The following is a 19404-nucleotide window of genomic DNA, read 5'->3' as shown; positions in this document are numbered from 1 at the left end:
CACCAGACTACAGAGCACAGGAAAAAGTGTAGCTGTGATTAATTAATACATGTAGCTGCCATGGAGAAGTTGGTAGAGCATCAGTTTTTTGTACTAAGGGTCTTGAGTTCAAACTCCATTGATCAGGTCTCCCCCCCCCCCCCCCCCCCCCACACACACACACACACACACACACACACACACAATGCTTGTACATTCTGAAGAAATGAAGATCAAATAGTTGACAAATGGATGTTGTGTTTACTGGAATTATGTGAATTTTGATTTTGTCTTCTGGTACGTTATTTTGTATGTGCAGGTCACGAACAACACAAGCATTTTTGTGGGATCCATAAGAATCCATTATTAGAAGTTTCTCTCCACGGATGTGTTCCACTACCGCTTCTTATAGAAATATCCTGAACAGTTCTTTAGTCATTTTGCTGGAGGGTTGAGACTGGACAATTAAATTTGGTGCTGGAATATATATGATGTATGCAAGTACTCCAAGAACAAGAATCTTGAAGGACAACAAACAGCTTTGGGGCAGGGTCGCCAGTCTTTGAAAGCAGTGGAACAATTGTGTGCTTATGTGTTGTCGCATGAACAGACTGTACAACCCCTATAATATCTTTAGAACATGTAGTTGCAAGAGTGTGGCCCTCAGTCATCTCCTTGCTGAATCCACTTCCGTTGCCGTTGTAGATGTTTGCATCTGTGTAGGTTGTCATGAGTGCACGAGTTACTTGTTGCCAGTCCTCTAACATTTTCTGAATTTCGCTGTAACAAAATATTTGACTTTACACCTTACAGTGTTGTTTTTACTCTTCCAGTGTAACAGACAACTGTCACTGTTGTCAAATCTTGGGATATTTAGCTATCTTGCATTTGTTTTTGTCCACAATTTAAAGTCTGCATTGTAAACACATCGATCTTCCTGGTGACTGTATTTGAAGGTCTCCATAACATGCATTGTAATATGTTCGTACTTCTTCACAGACGTTAACTCTCCACTTTCCCGTTGCCATTTCCATTCATACAACATACACCAATCAGGACATGTAGTGTGAAATCTGTTTTTTATCACAGACATTGTGTGATTTGCAAATGTTTTGGTTGGCTTTGGCTGCTTTTGGACTTAAAGCCAAATATTTCTCCATCTGTGGCATTTCATCACTAGCACGAGTTGTGTCTGTACTGTTGCACATGTCCAACAAAACACCACACCTATCTATATAAAAGTACTCAATAGGTTTGCCACTTTCAACCAATGGAGCAAAAGCAAACTGTCAAAAGAACATTGTTACAATCCCTGAAAAGTCCTTTTACATGTCAGGAAAATGTTCTCACATATAATAGTTTCATGTGTAAACAGTTAAAAAAATGATCAGAGGGGTTTGAACACACCACCTTTGGTACAATGACCTAATACACTGCCAACTCACCCACGAAATCTGCAAAACAGTCACTCACAAATATAAATTTCTGGTATTACTTTAAATTACCGTTTTGCGCATGTTCTACTGGATGACAGCACATAGCACAAACTAAATCGGTTTTTGTTGATACTCTGTCAATATGCATTGTGTGGTACCAGTCTGAGTGTCTGATGACATGGAGGTTTGGTGTCAGTGCCAAGTACCGTATTTACCCGAATCTAAGCCGCACTCGAATCTAAGCCGCACCTGAAAAATGAGACTCGAAACAAAGGAAAAAAAGATTTCCCGAATCTAGGCCGCACCTGAAATTTGAGACTCGAAATTCAAGGGGAGAGAAAAGTTTTAGGCCACACCTCCAAATCGAAACAAAGTTGGTCCATTGTAATATGAGACACAATTTAGGTCGAATGAATGACAATACAGCTACAGTAGTTTGGTTTGAGTCGTAAGCTTTACCAGGTAGCCATTGCTATGCGTCAGGCGCTCCATCCATATTTATACGGGTACCCTTCCTTTTTCACGTGCTTCGTCTGGTTTGAATCGATTGCTTATTTTGTTTGATCTGATAAGTGCCGTTTTCTCTGTTATAGGTGTTTACGTCACTCTAAGCTGAAAATGCATCACTGTACTGTGTCATGCATTGTTTGTCGCATTCTGATAGTGCGTGTTTACGGCCTGTCGCCGTTCGCGGCATGGCTTGCTTTTGTGCGCTACCGCCGCTTACAACTAAAAAGAGGCGAATCGTCTCATTAGCGAAGCAATGTCAAGAGACTGCTATTTGTTGTTACTTACACTGCTGCTTTCTTTGAGAATGATCAACAAGAACCAAATAATAGGCTGCGTATGATAGAACATGTTCTGAACGAGAGTTAGGCGAAAATTTTTCTCCGTTTCAAAATCTTTGCGGCCGCTTCTTTAGTACATCAAATTCTGCACAGAAATTAGAGTCATCTTAGATTTAAAAATCTAGTCAGTTGCCGTGGTTCATTTCTGACTGTATCACTATTAGGCTAAGAATAATACGAATATAAACATGACACGATAAGTGTATTCTTCCGCATTTGCTGTTGTATCACTCTAGTTTCGTAGTTTATTAGGCAGACAGGATTTAAATGAGATAGCAACAAACACGGAAGAACACATGGCAAAATGTTTGTATTCGTATTATTCTTATTGTGAATGGTGAAGAGAATACTGCATGTGATTCACATTTCATCAGGTTACTATTAGCAACCATCTCTTCTCACAGGTAGGAGAAAATTCAGAACGTAGAGTTGGCCATATTGAAAAACATCCCAAACAGTCTTGCCAGTCGGATTTTTGTAGTACATTGAAATTCTAATACATTCGAAGATGAACAATACGGAATTTGTATTTACTTGGTTGGATAATGTATGAAAATGCAGTGGTCGAAACTCGGGGCGGAGAAAAAAAAGCTCGTCTTCCACCTTTTTTTTTAATTTATTTACTGACGAAGAGGTTTTGGCGCCAGTATTTATCTTTGTGCCTACAAAGCATGTCTATGTAGCGCTACATATATTCGACGGCAGAAGTTAGTTGTGGCGGCACCTACCAACATTTTTCAGAACTTCCGCTTGCTTTGCACTCGATTCTAAGCCGCAGGCGGATTTTTGGATTACAAAAACCGGAAAAAAAGTGCGGCTTAGATTCGGGTAAATACGGTAAGTCAAGTGAGTACATCATAGGTTGTTGCATCTTAACGAACTCTTCTTTAGATCTAATTCGTCATTCTGCATCCGGTTTCTTACTTTTGATTACCATTAGCAATACTTTTTACTGAAATTACTTGCAAAATCTGAAAAATGCTCTAACACAAAAATAAATGTTCACGCCCAACTTCTGATACCAGACCAGCATTCTACATTGAATTGTACTTCTTTTGACCCACCTCTCAATTCTGTTGAGTTAATATAACAGAAGTTAATAGTTTCTTAATATACGAGAAATTGTGCATCTTTGACTCTGTAGCTCCTAAACAGATTGTCGTAAGAGGTCACGATAGGCTCGCCTATTTCATCTTGTTAAGACCTTTGATCTGATAGCTTCTGTAGCTGTGGCACTTAGTGCATTTGCTAGTGTGGCTTTGTTTTTTAAATATCCATTAGGTAGAGTTGCTTGGTTTAGCCACACACACACACACACACACACACACACACACACACACACTCTCTCTCTCTCTCTCTCTCTCTCTCTCTCTCTCTCTCTCTCTCTCTCTCTCTTCCTGTGAAACTCTTCCACCTCCTGATCTCGTGATCTGTTACTTCAACAAACAAGTATGTTGGAAAATCATATTATATGCAGGCCCAACACTTCTGCCATCTGAACACTGCTTAGCACACAGTGACCACGCATCACTTTTCTCTCAGACTGATGAGTGCACTCACAAGCATGATTTTGCTCAATGCTGAAGAAGCTATACTGTCACATGTTCTATTTCAGCATATATATATTCCGCAAGTCACTTAACGGTGCTTGGTGGAGTGTCACATACTACTACTACTAGTAATTTCCTTTTTTGTTTCACTTGCAAATTGAGTGAGGGAAAAAACTATCTACAAATCTCTATATGAGCATAATTCCACTTATCTTACCTTCGTGGTCCATATTTGAAATGTATGTATGTGACAGTAGAACTGATCTGCAAACTGCCTCAAATGCTGGGTTTCTAAATTTCTGCAAGAGTGCCTCACGAAAAGAGCGTAGTCTTCATTCTAGGAGTTTATGTAATACTTGCCTACTGATAGAACCTTCTGGTAACGAAACAGCATGCCACTGAATTGTTTTGGTGCTTCCCTTCAGTCTGGCCTGGTGTGGATCCCAAACACTCGAGCAGTACTTAAGAATATGCTGAACTAGCGTTCTGTAGATGTCATCATCATCTTCAGTCCTAAGAATTGATAGTTTAATGCAGCTCTCCACATTAGTCTACCCTGTGCAAGCCTCTTCATTTCTACATAACTACTGCAATCTACTACATTTGAACACGTGTACTGTATATCTTCTTGTCCGAACTGATTATTGTTCATGTTTTACTTCCGTACAAGGCTAAGCTCCAAATATATAATTCAAAAAAAGTCTAACAGCTAAATTATTATTTTGTTTTCTTGAGAACCCACAGTGTGATATGTCTTGCAGAGATTTTATAAGTAGAGAAATCCAAACTGCTGCTATGTTTAAAGTATTTAGTGCTTTATTGGTTTGTGATAGGCCTATTTCGGCTACAGTGCCATTCCCTAGCTATTTGTGTATAATACATTTCGTTAACATTTATTTCTGTTCTTATGTATAACTATCGTCAATATTTGGTGATTATACAAACAGTCACGCCTAGCTATTTTTGACATTTATAAAACATCGATTGGTATTGCCCTTGCATTTTATATCCTCTGCTTTGGCAATCACCATTTATTTTGCTATGCTGATAGGGAAACTTATACTATCTAATAGTAGCAGCTTCAGTTGAATTAATTTGACTACATTCCATTACTCTTGTTTTACTTTGTTGGTCCTCACCCTGTAACCTCTTTTCAAGACATTTATTGTTTGATTCAACTGCTCCTCCAAGTCTTCTTTTACTGTTGCTAAAGACAACTCCGTGATAGCACCCCGAATTGTCCAAACCTCTAATGAAATAATGTGGATCCATCTGTCCTAATTTTAATTAGCTGCTCTATTTCTAGAATACCTTCAAGTTGCCTGGTAAACAAAAGAGTTCTATCTTTATCGCAGGTTTTGCTCAGTGTGTCCTTTGACTCAAAAGTACAATTAACTGGGATACTACTCACATATGAGAGCTTCGTAACATTTTGACTAGCAGGAGACAGGTTGTGTGCTCACATGTGTGTTTTATATATATCAAGCTGTCTCTGACAGTAGTATACTGTCTTCATTTACAATACATCTTAATGTTCAAGGAATAGGGACCGGAAAATGGAAATATGTAGCATTTGTTTTTGGTAATATTCCAAAGACTGCAGTTAATATGTATTTTGTAATTTCTAACTAAGAAGTCAGATACCAGTTTTCATATATGTACTTTTAAAAATACTCCAGTAGTTATTAAATAAGAATAAGGAAACTTTCATGCACTATTTCACACCCAAAGGGGTTAAATTTCCAAATAATGCTGGAAAAAATATTTTTTTATTTCTGACTGAGAAGCCAAATACCAATTTTTGTACTTCTGGCTTCAAAACTGCCGCATTGGCAACAATTTTCAATAAGTTTTTCATCTCCTATTTCATATGCATAGGGGTGGAATTTCAAAAAATCCTTTCTTAAACGATGACTACAGCATAAGATCAACATCCTTGTCAAATTTCAAGTTTCTACCCTTAGCGGTTTGGGCTGAGTGGTGATGAGCCAGTCAGGACATTTCCTTTTATATGTAGAGATTAGGAGCTAGTTGTTGAGGTTGTCATGACTGCACATTTCTACAGTTTCCATTTTCTAACACCTGTACTAATAGATAAGGAATTATGCCATCCATTAAAGTTGCTGCTTAAAAGTCAGTCGTGCCATACCTACACATGGGAGTAACTGTATGTCGGGATATAGTGTGGAGTGGTCATAAAGCTAAAGCCAGGCTTCCATTTGTTGGTAGTATAATAAGTGTCTGCAGTTCATCTGAAAAAAGAGGTAGCATACAAAGCTCTTCGGTGGCGTTAACTGGATGCTGCTAACATAGAGCTTCATATCAGTTTGAACTAACAGGAGACATTGCATGTATATAGAAAGTCTTGAGGTTATGTAACAAAAAATTGTAAAAAATCTAATCTATTAGATTTTAGGACTCATGTAGAGCATGAAAATAAACTTAAGATCTAGGCATGCAATCAGTCATTTTCTCATCCTTCATAATAATGGTGTGGCAAGAAATACAGTTATGTGGTATGGTAAAAAATTAAATGTTTTGTGGGTTGTTACCCTAAAAGTGTAATTCACATTAGGAAATAAACATGAGTTGAGCAGTATTTTTGTTTAGAAACAGCAGCTTCTTTGACAGTGAGTACTCTTCTATGTAGGAAATAAGTTGTCAGTCTGTATATGCCCCTGGACAACTGGGAAAAACCCAGGAATTTTTTATCCAGCAAAAACCAAGAATTCTTCATTGTTTTAATTTTCAGTTAAATTTTTGTAATTTTCAATGGTAAGACTAACAAAGAATTTCACTTTACCTCACTGCTGCAGAATAATACTTCAGTAAGAAAACATAAACGGGACTATAATGCCAAAATAAAATTTTAGTTCCAAAGAAAATGTGCCTTTTACAATAAAACAAACTGCGCACACAAACAGCTGCCAATAGCAAAATGTGTCAAAAGCCTTAGGACGAAGATGGTGCAATACTTCGTAACAACCAACTGCTTTCCATGGGCGTGATGTCGCAATTACATTTATAAGAGGGTGCGGGAAAATATTGTGATTGGTAGTTTGAGAAGCAATACTTTCAAGTAAATTTCCTTTTACACAGAATGAATTATGTTACTTGTGAGAACGTGCGACTAATTTCTTAAATCGTGGAGCGTTTGACTCTCATTCAAAACTTAATGCTTTGAGGGGCAGTTGCTTAGAAAAATTTCGGGCATAGAACACTAGCCATTTATGCTATTATTTAATAAAATTTGTATTTGATATATCTTAAAGGGTAACACACTAAAAAAGACCAAATTCCAATGTTAATTTTTCATATTTATTGTAGTTCTTTCTTAGATTACGAATTGTGAAATACTGATGGCAAAAAGTATAATTAGCTTTTAAAAAAAAGGTGCAAGATGCTTTTTTGAGCAATTTCACGCATAATTGGCTTTCCTATGTAAAAGTCGGAACTGCTAGTTAGAACATTTTTTCAGCCAGATAACCCACGAAACGTTCAGTACAAAACAATGAAATTTATAATTGTGCTTGTCAGAAATATTCAACTGCTACATTTTAAGCTGTGCTCTTAGGATCCTGCCTAACCACACCCTCGTTTAAAAAAATCAAAATTTTGTTGGCCAGTATAATAGGTGAAAGTTTCGCTTTTTACGTAGCTATACTGAATGTATATTAATATAAATAAGTTAGTTTTCTTATTTGTGTGTTCACACTACTTAAGTCATGATGAACTGTGATTGGTTGACAAAAGTGCATTGTAATCTCAATTTCAGTGCTTTGAAAGCTGCCTTGTTGTAATTCGTGGAGTTTTGATTTATACTTCCACAATACGAAAATGTGCAGTGTAAATGTTGCTGCACGTCTAAGGTCTTTTCAGAACACATGGCTTTTTGCTGGGTTTCATTTCCTAAAGCGCCAGGAAGTTCTGCACCGGTATATAATACATTTGCCAATCAAAGAATTTGTAAGTTTTACAGATTCAAGGGATAGTGTATATTCAATGAACACAAAAAAACTGTATTTTCATCCAGGAAAAAAAATGTACTTTTAACTGGGAAAAAACATGGGAAATTTTTTTGGTCACATATATACCCTGGTTGTGTATTTGTCGCAGTTTCCATAAAAACAAATAGTTTAAAATATTAGCAGACTCAGTCGGCCCATACAGAACAGTTTGTGGTGCAGTTTTGTTCCAGTGGCCCTAAGTTGTGATTGTTTTGAAACATTACTCTAATGAGATGAATGTGACAGTGAAACACTCTTGAAATTTTGTGACTGTAAAAAGGTGAATGAAGTAGCAAAAAACTGTTTTGCAGTATTGTATACAATGCAGGGCAGTTACTTTTCCTGCTTCGTGCTAAGTCTTGACTACATCATAAGAATAATTGCTTATTATGTCTGCAGATTTTGGGTATTTCGAGCCTGGGGTCGAATTGGTACAACAATTGGTGGCAACAAGCTTGAAGACATGGACACATTGCATGATGCCCTTGGACACTTCAAGTCACTTTATGAGGAGAAAACTGGTAACCTGTGGGAAAACAGGGGTAATTTTATGAAATTGCCAGGGCGAATGCACCCAATCGATGTGGATTATGGGCAGGTGAGTTACAGAAAACAGAAAGCAAGGATTTATTGCTAAATGTGGGTTAATCAGTACATCTCCCGCACAAGTATCTTTGAAATTAAGTCTTTTTACAACTTTTTTTAGAGTTCTGAAAACCTTGCGATTACAAAATTGCAATATTTCTTAAATGAAATAAGAAATAAAAATGTTCAGGTGCAAATGTCTATTATGTAATTATTCATCTTTGGCACAGTATACAAGTGAAACACAGTGGAAAAATGAGATGAAAGATTAATTTTTTGCTTTAAGATAAAAATTATGCACGCAGATAAATAAAGCAAAACGAAGAGATGGATAATGAGGAGAGAAATTGTAAGAGCAAGCAAATATTAGAATACACATATAATATATTAATAAAGACATTTGGTATGCAGATATGAAATAAGAACAGTGTAGGAAGAGATGGAGTGCAATGTCAATTTAGTGTGAAGGCTGATGATGATTGAGAAAAGAAAAACTGCACTTGGCTTTTGATTTTCCAGGAAAAGTATGTATATGGTTGCTCTTAGTACACTTCACACACTGCCAGTTGTCAATATCCTATTGTACTCTGCCCTTATTGTTATTATTATTATTATTATTATTATTATTCGCTTTTCGTTGTGCCATGTTAAAGAACATGTGTAGGACTTTGTTCACTTAGTCTGACAGCTTAGTTTTCTTCTTCTCTTCCCAAAATCTCTCATGAATTTGCTGCATTGCCTCTTGTGTTCCTCTGTTCATTGTTTCCAATGATTAAGTTTTCTCTACAAATGTGTAATTTGCAACTAGAATGCCAATGACTTTGCATTCTACGTTATCTTCCATGGCAGTCATTTCTCATTTTGCAGTTTTGCCAATTTGTGAATGCCTCCTAAAAATGTAATTACTGGTGCATATAGTACTGCAGGAAATAAAACTGTTGTGTAATGCCAAAGTTTTGCATTATGGATATCACTTGTTTATTGTACTGATTCTAGGTTATTTTGTACACTTTCTGGGGTTTGGTGGCTCTTTTTAAATTTGTTTTACTTTCTAGTCCAGAGGTATTGTAATTTCTCAGAGATATTTAAAAGAGGACACATGTAAAATTGTCCCATATTTCATTTGTAGTGGGGATCTTTCTGATATAAATACTTTTATATAAAATTTTCCATTAAATGAGTCTTCTCATATGATATTTGGTTGCATGTCTCTCATAACTTCTGTATGGTGAACTTGGTTTCTTCACTAGTCTTAGTGAAGGTAGCTAGATTGTCAGCAAAATCTAGGCAACTCGCTTTGACTATCTGCCCTGAGATCCCAATGTTTATACCTTCAATTTGTTTCCTCCATTCTCAGATGACATTGTCTAACACAGTGTGAAATAGAAGTGGGGAGAAGCCATCTCCTTGCTGAAATGATGGCAAGACTTCAGATGTATCAATCAGAAACTTCATTTGAGATGTAGTGTCTGTGAGGGTCTGGCAGATTAGTTGTCAAGTCTTCCTGTCTACTCTAAACTCTTCTAAGATGTTCAAAACTGTTTGTCAACCAGTGTACCCCACCTTGAAATCCATAAAGGTGATATATGTGTTGGTCATCAACATGTCTTGAATACTGTCTTCAAACACGTAATCTGCTCACCATATGATATGGCTTTCTTAAAGCCTCATTGATACTAACCAATCAAATGATCTGTTTGCTTTTCAACTCTGTTTGAGAGAGCTTTAGATAGAACCTCATATATAACTGGCAGAAGAGATAGGCCTCTGTAGTTGTTGGGGTCTGGTCTATTGCTTTTTTTATGCTGTGGATGTATTATAGCTTTCTTTCAGTCCTTTGGAGTCATTTATTTTCCATATTTTTGCTAAAAGTGCACACACTCTTCTTATGAGATCATCTCCACCTATTGCTGTGGTTGTTGTCCTCTTGGCACTTCATTATTTTTGGGCAATTGAATTGTCTCTCATATTTCGTGAATTGTTGGGGGATGGGAGTATGGGTTTGGTTCAGGTTTTTCTAAATGCAATCTTTCCATTAGAGAATCATAGTTCAATAAATTTTGAAAGTAATCCACAAGTTTCATGCGATTTCCTTTGTCTGTCTCTAGTTTTCCATTAATTTGATGCAAAACACAGTGTTGCTGGTTTACCGTATTTACTCGAATCTAAGCCGCACTTTTTTCCTGGTTTTTGTAATCCAAAAAACCGCCTGCGGCTTAGAATAGAGTGCAAAGTAAGCGGAAGTTCTGAAAAATGTTGGTAGGTGCCGCCACAACTAACTTCTGCTGTCGAATATATGTAGTGCTACACAGGCATGATTTTCAGGCACAAAGATAAATACTGGTGCCAAAACCTCTGCATCATAAATAAATTTAAAAAAAAAGTGGAAGACGGGGTCTTTTTCTCCGCCCCGAGTTTCGACCACTGCATTTTCATACATTATACAATGAAGTAAATACAAATTCCTTATTGTTCATCTTCGGAAGTAGCAGCATTTCAATGTACTATGAAAATCCGACTGGCAAGACTGTTTGGGTTGTTTGTCACTATGACCAACCCTACGTTCTGAATTTTTTCCTACCTGTGAGAAGAGATGGTTCCTAATAGGAACTTTTATGAATTGTGAATCGCATGCAGTATTCTCTTCACCATAAGAATAATATGAATATAAACATTTTGCCATGTATTCTTTCATGTTTGCTGCTATCTCATTTAAATCCTGTCTGTCTTAATAAACTACGAAACTAGAGTGAGACAACAGCAAACGCGGAAGAATATACATATCATGTCATGTTTATATTCATATTATTCTTATGCCTAATAGTGATACAGTCGGAAATGAAGCACTGCAATTGACTAGATTTTTAAATCTAAGATGACTCTAATTTCTGTGCAGAATGTAACATACTAAAGAGGCATCTACAAAGATTTTCAAACAGAGAAAAATTTTCGCTAAACTCTCGTTCAGAACATCTTCTGTCATACGCAGTGTATTATCTGGTTCTTGTTGATCATTATCAAAGAAAGCATCAGTGTAAGTAACAACAAATAGCAGTCTCTTGCCATTGTTTCGCTAATGAGACGATTCCTCTCTCTCTCTCTCTCTCTCTCTCTCTTTTTTTTTGTAAGCAGCGGTAGCCCGCACAAAAGCAAGCCATGCTGCGAGTGATGACAGGTCGTAAACACTCATTATCAGAATGCAACAAACAATGCATGACACAGTACAGTAATGCATTTTCAGCTTAGAGTGACGTAAACACCTATAACAAAGAGAACGGCACTTATCAGATCAAAGAAAAATAAGCAATCAATTCAAACCAAACGAAGCACGTGAAAAAGGAAGGGTACCCGTATAAATATGGACGGAGCGCCTGACGCATAGCAATGGCTACCTGGTAAAGCTTAACTGCTAAGCTTACGTCTCGAACCAAACTACTGTAGCTGTATCGTCATTCATTTGACCTAAATTGTGTCTCATATTACAATGGACCAACTTTGTTTCGATTTGGAGATGTGGTCTAAAACTATTCTCTCCCCTTGAATTTCAAGTCTCAAATTTCAGGTGCGGCTTAGATTCGGGAAAATTTTTTTTCCTTGATTTTGAGTCTCATTTTTTCAGGTGCGGCTTAGATTCGAGTAAATACGGTATACCAAGATGCCCTCACATAATTTCTTAGAGAAACTTTGAGTGGTGTTCTCTGGAAATATTGGTCTATTTATATGAGCCTGTGTTTGTCATATGCGTGTTTTTGTGGAAATTGTTTTTCAGGTTGATTTTTTGTATCTTCAGGAAGGACTCCCATCTTTCAGCTGTTTGATGTCCATTCGAGTGAACCAGTTAGCTTGTCTATGGTATCATCACAGGTCGTGTTCCACCACCTGTGTTTTACCTTTCCTGTGTGGTTGTCCTAATGTCATGACTGATGTATGTAATGTGTTACGGAGATCTGGACACTCCTTTGGATCTTGTTCTTCTGTGGCACGAGTGGTGGCCCCGGCTTTTCTCTTCATGCAATCTGTATCAACTCCTGGAAATTGGTTCTTGTTAGGTCTGGATCTGTTCGCGTAAAACCTAACTTTGATTTGTGTTAAGTAGTGATCCAAATCCTATATGAAAGTTCTCTCTTGATAAATCACAATTACTAAATGTTGTTGTTTTTGTTATTATTATTATTTCCAGGATGAAGGTGTCCAGAAAGTTGCTGCCAATGGAGTTGAATCTAAACTGCCCCAGCCTGTCCATGACCTGATTAGCATGATTTTTGATGTGAACAACATGAAAAAGCTTATGATTGAGTTCGAGGTATTTGCACTAGCTGTATTAATGTAGTGTGTGATTTATATTTAATGAATATTATTGACCAGAATTTACAGGGTGTATATGCTCCAGGACAACCAGGAAATTCAGGAGAAACCTGGGAATTTTTTCGTTTCGGAGAAAACTGGGAAAAACCTGTGAATTTTTTAGAATTCCAGGATTTTTTTTAGAAGTCTGAGGATTTTTCATTGTTTTAGTCATCAATTAAATTTTTGTAATTTTGACTGGTAAGAACCGATATTCTAACAGTGGATATTACTGTATCCCACTGCTACAGAATAACACTTAAACAGTAAAATATAAAAGAGAGAAAAAATGAAAATAACTTAAATTGCAGAGGAAATGCGCCATATACGACGACGTCACACAGTGTTCATGCAAGTGTGTGCCAACAGCAAAATGTGTCAAAGGCTTTAGGAAGACTATGCAATGCTTCATAACAACAAATTACCTACGATGAGCATGAAGTCACAAATGTTTACATTAGATTCATTTTAGCAGTTACAAGCGGGCGCATGCGCAGTCGAGTCGCGTTTGAGTAGTAGATTCCCCCACTTCTAGCTACAGGAATGTGGCTTTTGGCTGTGCAAGGAGTCGCAGCAAGCAGCTAGATGCCAGCGGGAAAAGGGGGCGCCAAATTCATATTCTTGAGGGGGGAAAAAACTTGTTTCACAAAGGGCCTAGCATCCAGCGCACGCTGGTCTATCAATTATTCATGTGATTTTGAAACGGATCCCTGTTGGTTTTTGAACACATTTTAAGTTGATTTCTGAAAGAATCATAAGTTGATTTTCGAATGCGTGCATAGTGTATGTGAAGTCTCTGTAAGGAGAATCCTCGTCGCTACTAGAAATAAACTTTTCGCAGACAAAAGGGGACGGGGCTATATGAGCTGAGTGGAGTAAAGCCGAACGGATGAATTCCAATCACTGTCTGATTATGTGGTTGACTGGGTTTGCGAATGATCAGTGTTGTTATAATTACTAGCGAAATCCATAGATTCAGACCACCAGAATGGAAATAAACGACTAACAAAAATAACAGGTGTGAAAAATTACGTATTATCTTCTCGGTGTATCCAAGAAAATGAAAGTTTGACAGAAAATTTTTGGCTAGATCGCTACACTGGTAAGGACCAGTTGTGTGTGTGTGTGTGTGTGTGTGTGTGTGTGTGTGTGTATATCAACATACCAACGCTTTCGTTTGGTAAGTTACATCGTCTTTGTTTTTAGATATATTTTTCCCACATGGAATATTTCCCTGTATTATATTCATCTATTATATTCTGGAAGTAATGCGGAAAACGTATTGTACGAACATGTAACAACACCTAACTGAAGAATAATCGTGGGATAGCTAAACCTGTGATTCTGCCAGGGTTAGTGAAGTTAATCGGTGAACAAATTTTGACAATGGCAGGAATAGCTACAGAATTGGTGATGACAGATTGTTTGTTAGAATGAGGAAGGAGAAGAAACGGGGACATCACACAAATTTTGGAAGAATAAGATAATTCCAAAAATTTCGTAATACTACTTTTCGATCTCGTGCTGGGGCGTATGAATGAAATGTGAAACTATTTCCTAACATAAAGCTTTTTGCTTGTAGTAGGCCTCATAGGCATTTGATATTGGTACTTGGTGAATTATATTTTGTCGTGTTATAAAAATGACCATTAGTGCCAAAACAGTCTCATTTATTAGATGTGGGTTACAAAATTGCTGCAATATTAGAAAGGCCTAGTTTGTTTTATCTAGCAGATGGTGACAAAATAGACATAATCAGATCGAGAAACCACACCAGTCTTGGGTATTATTCGTATTAACAGTTTTTTTAGTTTTAGATAGCAACATTTCGATTTTTCATGTAGCAAAACGTTTGATGAACTTTGATCAGGCTATAGATCCTTTCGCAGAGAGGAAAGCACGCCATATAAAGCTGTAGCAAGATTAGATAGAAAAAAATGCTTGTGTGTGTGTGTGTGTGTGTGTGTGTGTGTGTGTTAGTGTCTCTATCAACATACCAACGCTTTCGTTTGGTAAGTTACATCATCTTTGTTTTTAGATATATTTTTCCCACATGTAATGTTTCCCTCTATTATATTCATCTTATAGTAAGATACATAAGACAGTTCTCTCCCTTGGCAATGGCAATTTCATTCATAGATATGTCTCTGCTCTCTGTGGCTGACCTGTTAATAACAGTATGTCTCATATTTGAAAGTGATAGGCTACTGAGGAACAGGGTAGCATTATGTTTGTCCTACCAATTCAGTGGGGTTGCAGAAACCACTACCAGTCTACAGGATCAAAACATGCAGCTTAAAACTTCATTGGAGACACCATTATACATTGTGAAATGTAACCATGAAGCCTGATTAGAAATCAATTCTGCTTCCTCCATAAACATTGCATTTTATTCTTTGTGGCTTATACTTTTGTATGGAGGTCAGCATGGTGTTATCTGGATGCCAAAGGGAATCTGTAATTGTTGAACCTTAATGACTACAATGCTGTTGTGAGATATGTGTCATTTAATTAATAATTCTGATGAATTTAATAGTAAATATGCAGGGTTCTGGGCAGTAATATGAGGGAATTCTTTCTCTTATGTGTTTGTGTGTACACACATTCTTACTTACAAATTGAAACGTCCCCTTAGAAAAATTATAAATGACTGTGCTTAAACTGACACACAATATTTTTAGCGCAACGCAATCTGACTTTCAAAAATCCCTGCAAAAGAATAGCCCTGACTAACAATAACCTATACCTTTCATGAATCACTTACCTCACAAAAATCTTCGTTACTCAAACTACTGCAATACAGCGTGCGCTAATACTGCCAGCTGAATAAAAGATTCTAAATACTGAAGGCACTAACTACTGATAGGCATAGTTAGCAATTGAAAGATTTTGATAGAGAACAATCAATGTATTTACCTTAATAATGTTCAAAAGTCATAATATATATTCCCCCTAAGGTAAGTAATATATATATTATATATATATCTAAAAACAAAGATGATGTGACTTACCAAACGAAAGTGCTGGCAGGTCGACACACACACACACACACACACACACACACACACACACACACAAAATTCAAGCTTTCGCAACAAACTGTTGCCTCATCAGAAAAGAGGGGAAGGAGTGGGGAAAGATGAAAGGATGTGGGTTTTAAGGGAGAGGGTAAGGAGTCATTCCAATCCCGGGAGCGGAAAGACCTTAGGGGGGAAAAAGGACAGGTATACACTCTCTCTCTCGCGCGCACGCACGCACACACACACACACACACACACACACACACACACACACAAGCAGACATATTTAAGTCTGCTTGTGTCTGTATATGTGTGGATGGATATGTGTGTGTGTGCGCGAGTGTATACCTGTCCTTTTCCCCCCCTAAGGTATATATATAAACAAAGATGATGTGACTTACCAAATGAAAGTGCTGGCAGGTCTTTAAATATGTCTGCTTGTGTCTGTATATGTGTGGATGGATATGTGTGTGTGTGCGAGTGTATACCCGTCCTTTTTTCCCCCTAAGGTAAGTCTTTCCGCTCCCGGGATTGGAATGACTCCTTACCCTCTCCCTTAAAACCCACATCCTTTCGTCTTTCCCTCTCCTTCCCTCTTTCCTGATGAGGCAACAGTTTGTTGCGAAAGCTTGAATTTTGTGTGTTTGTTTGTGTGTCTGTCGACCTGCCAGCACTTTCATTGGGTAAGTCACATCATCTTTGTTTTTAGATATATTTTTCCTGCGTGGAATAAAAAACAAAGATGATGTGACTTACCGAACGAAAGCGCTGGCAGGTCGATAGGCACACAAACACACACACAAAATTCCCACGTGGAATGTTTCCCTCTATTAATATATATAAATTAGAAAGGCCTAGTTTGTTTTATCTAGCAGATGGTGACAAAATAGACATAATCAGATCGAGAAACCACATTCCACGTAGGAAAAATATATCTAAAAACAAAGATGATGTGACTTACCAAATGAAAGTGCTGGCAGGTCAACAGACACACAAACAAACACAGACACACAAACAAACACAAACATACACACAAAATTCAAGCTTTCTCAACAAACTGTTGCCTCATCAGGAAAGAGGGAAGGAGAGGGAAAGACGAAAGGATGTGGGTTTTAAGGGATATCTAAAATATCCATCCACTCATATACAGACACAAGCAGACATATTTAAAGACCTGCCAGCACTTTCATTTGGTAAGTCACATCATCTTTGTTTATATATATATATATATATATATATATATATATATATATATATATATATATATATATATATATATATAATCAGTTCATGACATCCAGTATTACAAATTTACTCTTTCTGGCGGACACACGTCCAGATCGTCTGCTCTTAAAATTCTGCCATCTCTCTCTTCACATCCAGCTGCCCAACACTACAATAGCGAATATTCCAACAATGCCACCCAGCCACAGACTGCACACAGCACAGCCAGTGATTTTCATACAGAGCGCTACATGACGTTACCAACATAAAAACCTAAACAGCCTACTTACAAAATGTAGTGCATAGACTACCATTCATTCTGAAATGGTTTGAGTATTGACTAAATGTGTACAAACGTAACTTTGCATTCATGGTACAACACTAGTTTTAATGCATGTTCTTTGGTTGGGCAACTTCAGAGTGTCTCAGTCCATTTGTGTTAGCTTGTGTTAAAAAGCATGTGTGTGATTGACTAAGGCTTTAGTCTTTACGTAGCAGTACATTCATTTGAACTTTGTGTGTCATTCAGTTGGATTTGGAGAAAATGCCGCTGGGAAAGCTAAGCAAGAAGCAGATACAAGCAGCCTACAGTGTGCTGAATGACCTTCAAGAATTAGTGAAGAGGGGCGGTTCAGATTCACGCTTCATTGATGCGTCGAATCGCTTCTACACCCTGATCCCACATGACTTTGGTATTGACAATCCTCCAATAATCAGAACAGAAGAAGTTATTAAGGTACGTATATTCTGTCTATATAGCTATATCTTTAGTAATGTTGTGTTTTGCCAGTAAATGCTGTTTCTGTTTATTGGATTCAAAAATAACGTATTTATTAGTAAAATATATAATTTAGCATTGACTGCACAGGCATGCAACTGGTTTATCTTAGAACTTGGAGCTCATGTGTAATAAAAGTATGTTCTATTCAGTGCTGTTGTATTTACAATTATTATTAAAGTCCTTGCCTTCCATTATGTTAAACGGTTTTTAAAGTAAAGTAGGTTCTTTTCAATATTAAGTTTTGATTTGTTGTGCCACTGTTTGTTGCCTTTTCTGTATCATTTACCAGTGAGGCCTAGAATAAAACTAATCATTTTGCCAATATATCAAGTTGTTAATTAATGTATTGTGGGGAGTAGTAGTGATTTGAATAAAACGAATATGTGGTCATACACTTAACGATCATTTACCTTTAAACAGCTTAAGACTTGGTGCTATTTATATTTTTTCCCTTTTCCAGCAAAAAATTGAGCTTCTTGACAGTCTGATGGAAATTGAAATTGCCTACAGTATGCTAAGCAATGCGAACAAAACAGCTGAAGAAAATGTTCATCCTGTAGATAATTATTACAAACAGCTACATGCTGATGTAGAAGTGCTTGATAAAAACTGTGAAGAGTTCTGCCTATTGCAGAAATATGTGGAAAATACTCATGCTGAAACTCACAGGCAATATGAACTTGAAATTTTGGAGGTTGGTTAGTTAGCTGTATGTTCCGTAGATCATTGGAACAATTATTTTAGCAAAGTGATATTTAACAAGTCAAGAATTGTACACATAAGTGTCAATGTAACACAAATATTACTTCTTAGATCAACTAAAACAACTACATTTAAAGATAGGTTTATTTTAAATTTTGAAAATTTCCAACAAACAGAATTTCTGCATTTTATTTAATTATGTAAGAATTGTGCCTCAACTTGCTTCTTGACCTCTTAAAGTGCTACAGGAAAAATTAGCTATGTTTGAGTGTGGAACTTTTCATAGGAACAGTTTTCAACACTTTCTTGTAGTTACAACAGCCAAAGCACAGACAAAAAGTGATCCAAATGTTAACTTTCAGAACAAGTGGTTTTTCTTCCCAACAAAAAAGTAGAAAGTGAAAGTGAAAATAAGGCTGTTCAAAAATTAAGCAGTAAAGTCTACAAAAGTCACGGAAGAGAGATGACCTTTAGAAAAGGGGAAATAAAGTACTACTAAGAGTTGAAGAGATTTGAAAATGTGAGAAATTAAATGTGGCAGATATAGCTCCAGAGGAAATTAGGAGACTTATTGTTCCATTTCCATCCATGTGAATAATTGAGTCCAGTTACTGTAATGGGAACAATTTCTGAACACTGATTTGGAGTTCTATAATATTTATTACCTTTCTATGAGTGGTAGCATTTTATGTTTTGGCGTGGGCATATGTAGAAAGTTACTGGTTAGGAATGATTTTTTTTTCTTCCCTTTCTCCTGTTCATGATTGTCATTTGTCATTTGTATTTAATGCTAAAGGTATTCAAAGTGAAACGGCATGAGGAAGTGAAGAGGTATGCTCCATTCAAGAAATTGCCAAACCGAAAGTTGTTGTGGCATGGTTCGAGGCTCACAAACTTTGCTGGAATTTTATCGCAGGTTAGTTAAATT

General features: G+C 36.9%; 1 protein-coding gene across 1 annotated transcript in view; it reads left to right on the top strand.

The window, feature by feature from the left end:
- LOC126203339 (poly [ADP-ribose] polymerase) overlaps positions 1–19404 on the top strand; it is a 122081-nt gene that overhangs the window by 72862 nt on the left and 29815 nt on the right. Inside the window, exons 12-16 of the mRNA XM_049937625.1 lie at positions 8220–8418; positions 12586–12708; positions 17523–17729; positions 18235–18468; positions 19273–19392. Coding sequence (XP_049793582.1) covers positions 8220–8418; positions 12586–12708; positions 17523–17729; positions 18235–18468; positions 19273–19392 — 883 coding nt within the window. The remainder of the gene's footprint in view (positions 1–8219; positions 8419–12585; positions 12709–17522; positions 17730–18234; positions 18469–19272; positions 19393–19404) is intronic.

The sequence above is a fragment of the Schistocerca nitens genome, chromosome 9 (genome assembly GCF_023898315.1).
Source record: "Schistocerca nitens isolate TAMUIC-IGC-003100 chromosome 9, iqSchNite1.1, whole genome shotgun sequence".
NCBI classification, from domain to species: domain Eukaryota; kingdom Metazoa; phylum Arthropoda; class Insecta; order Orthoptera; family Acrididae; genus Schistocerca; species Schistocerca nitens.
This window is presented reverse-complemented; position numbering and strand designations above follow the sequence as displayed.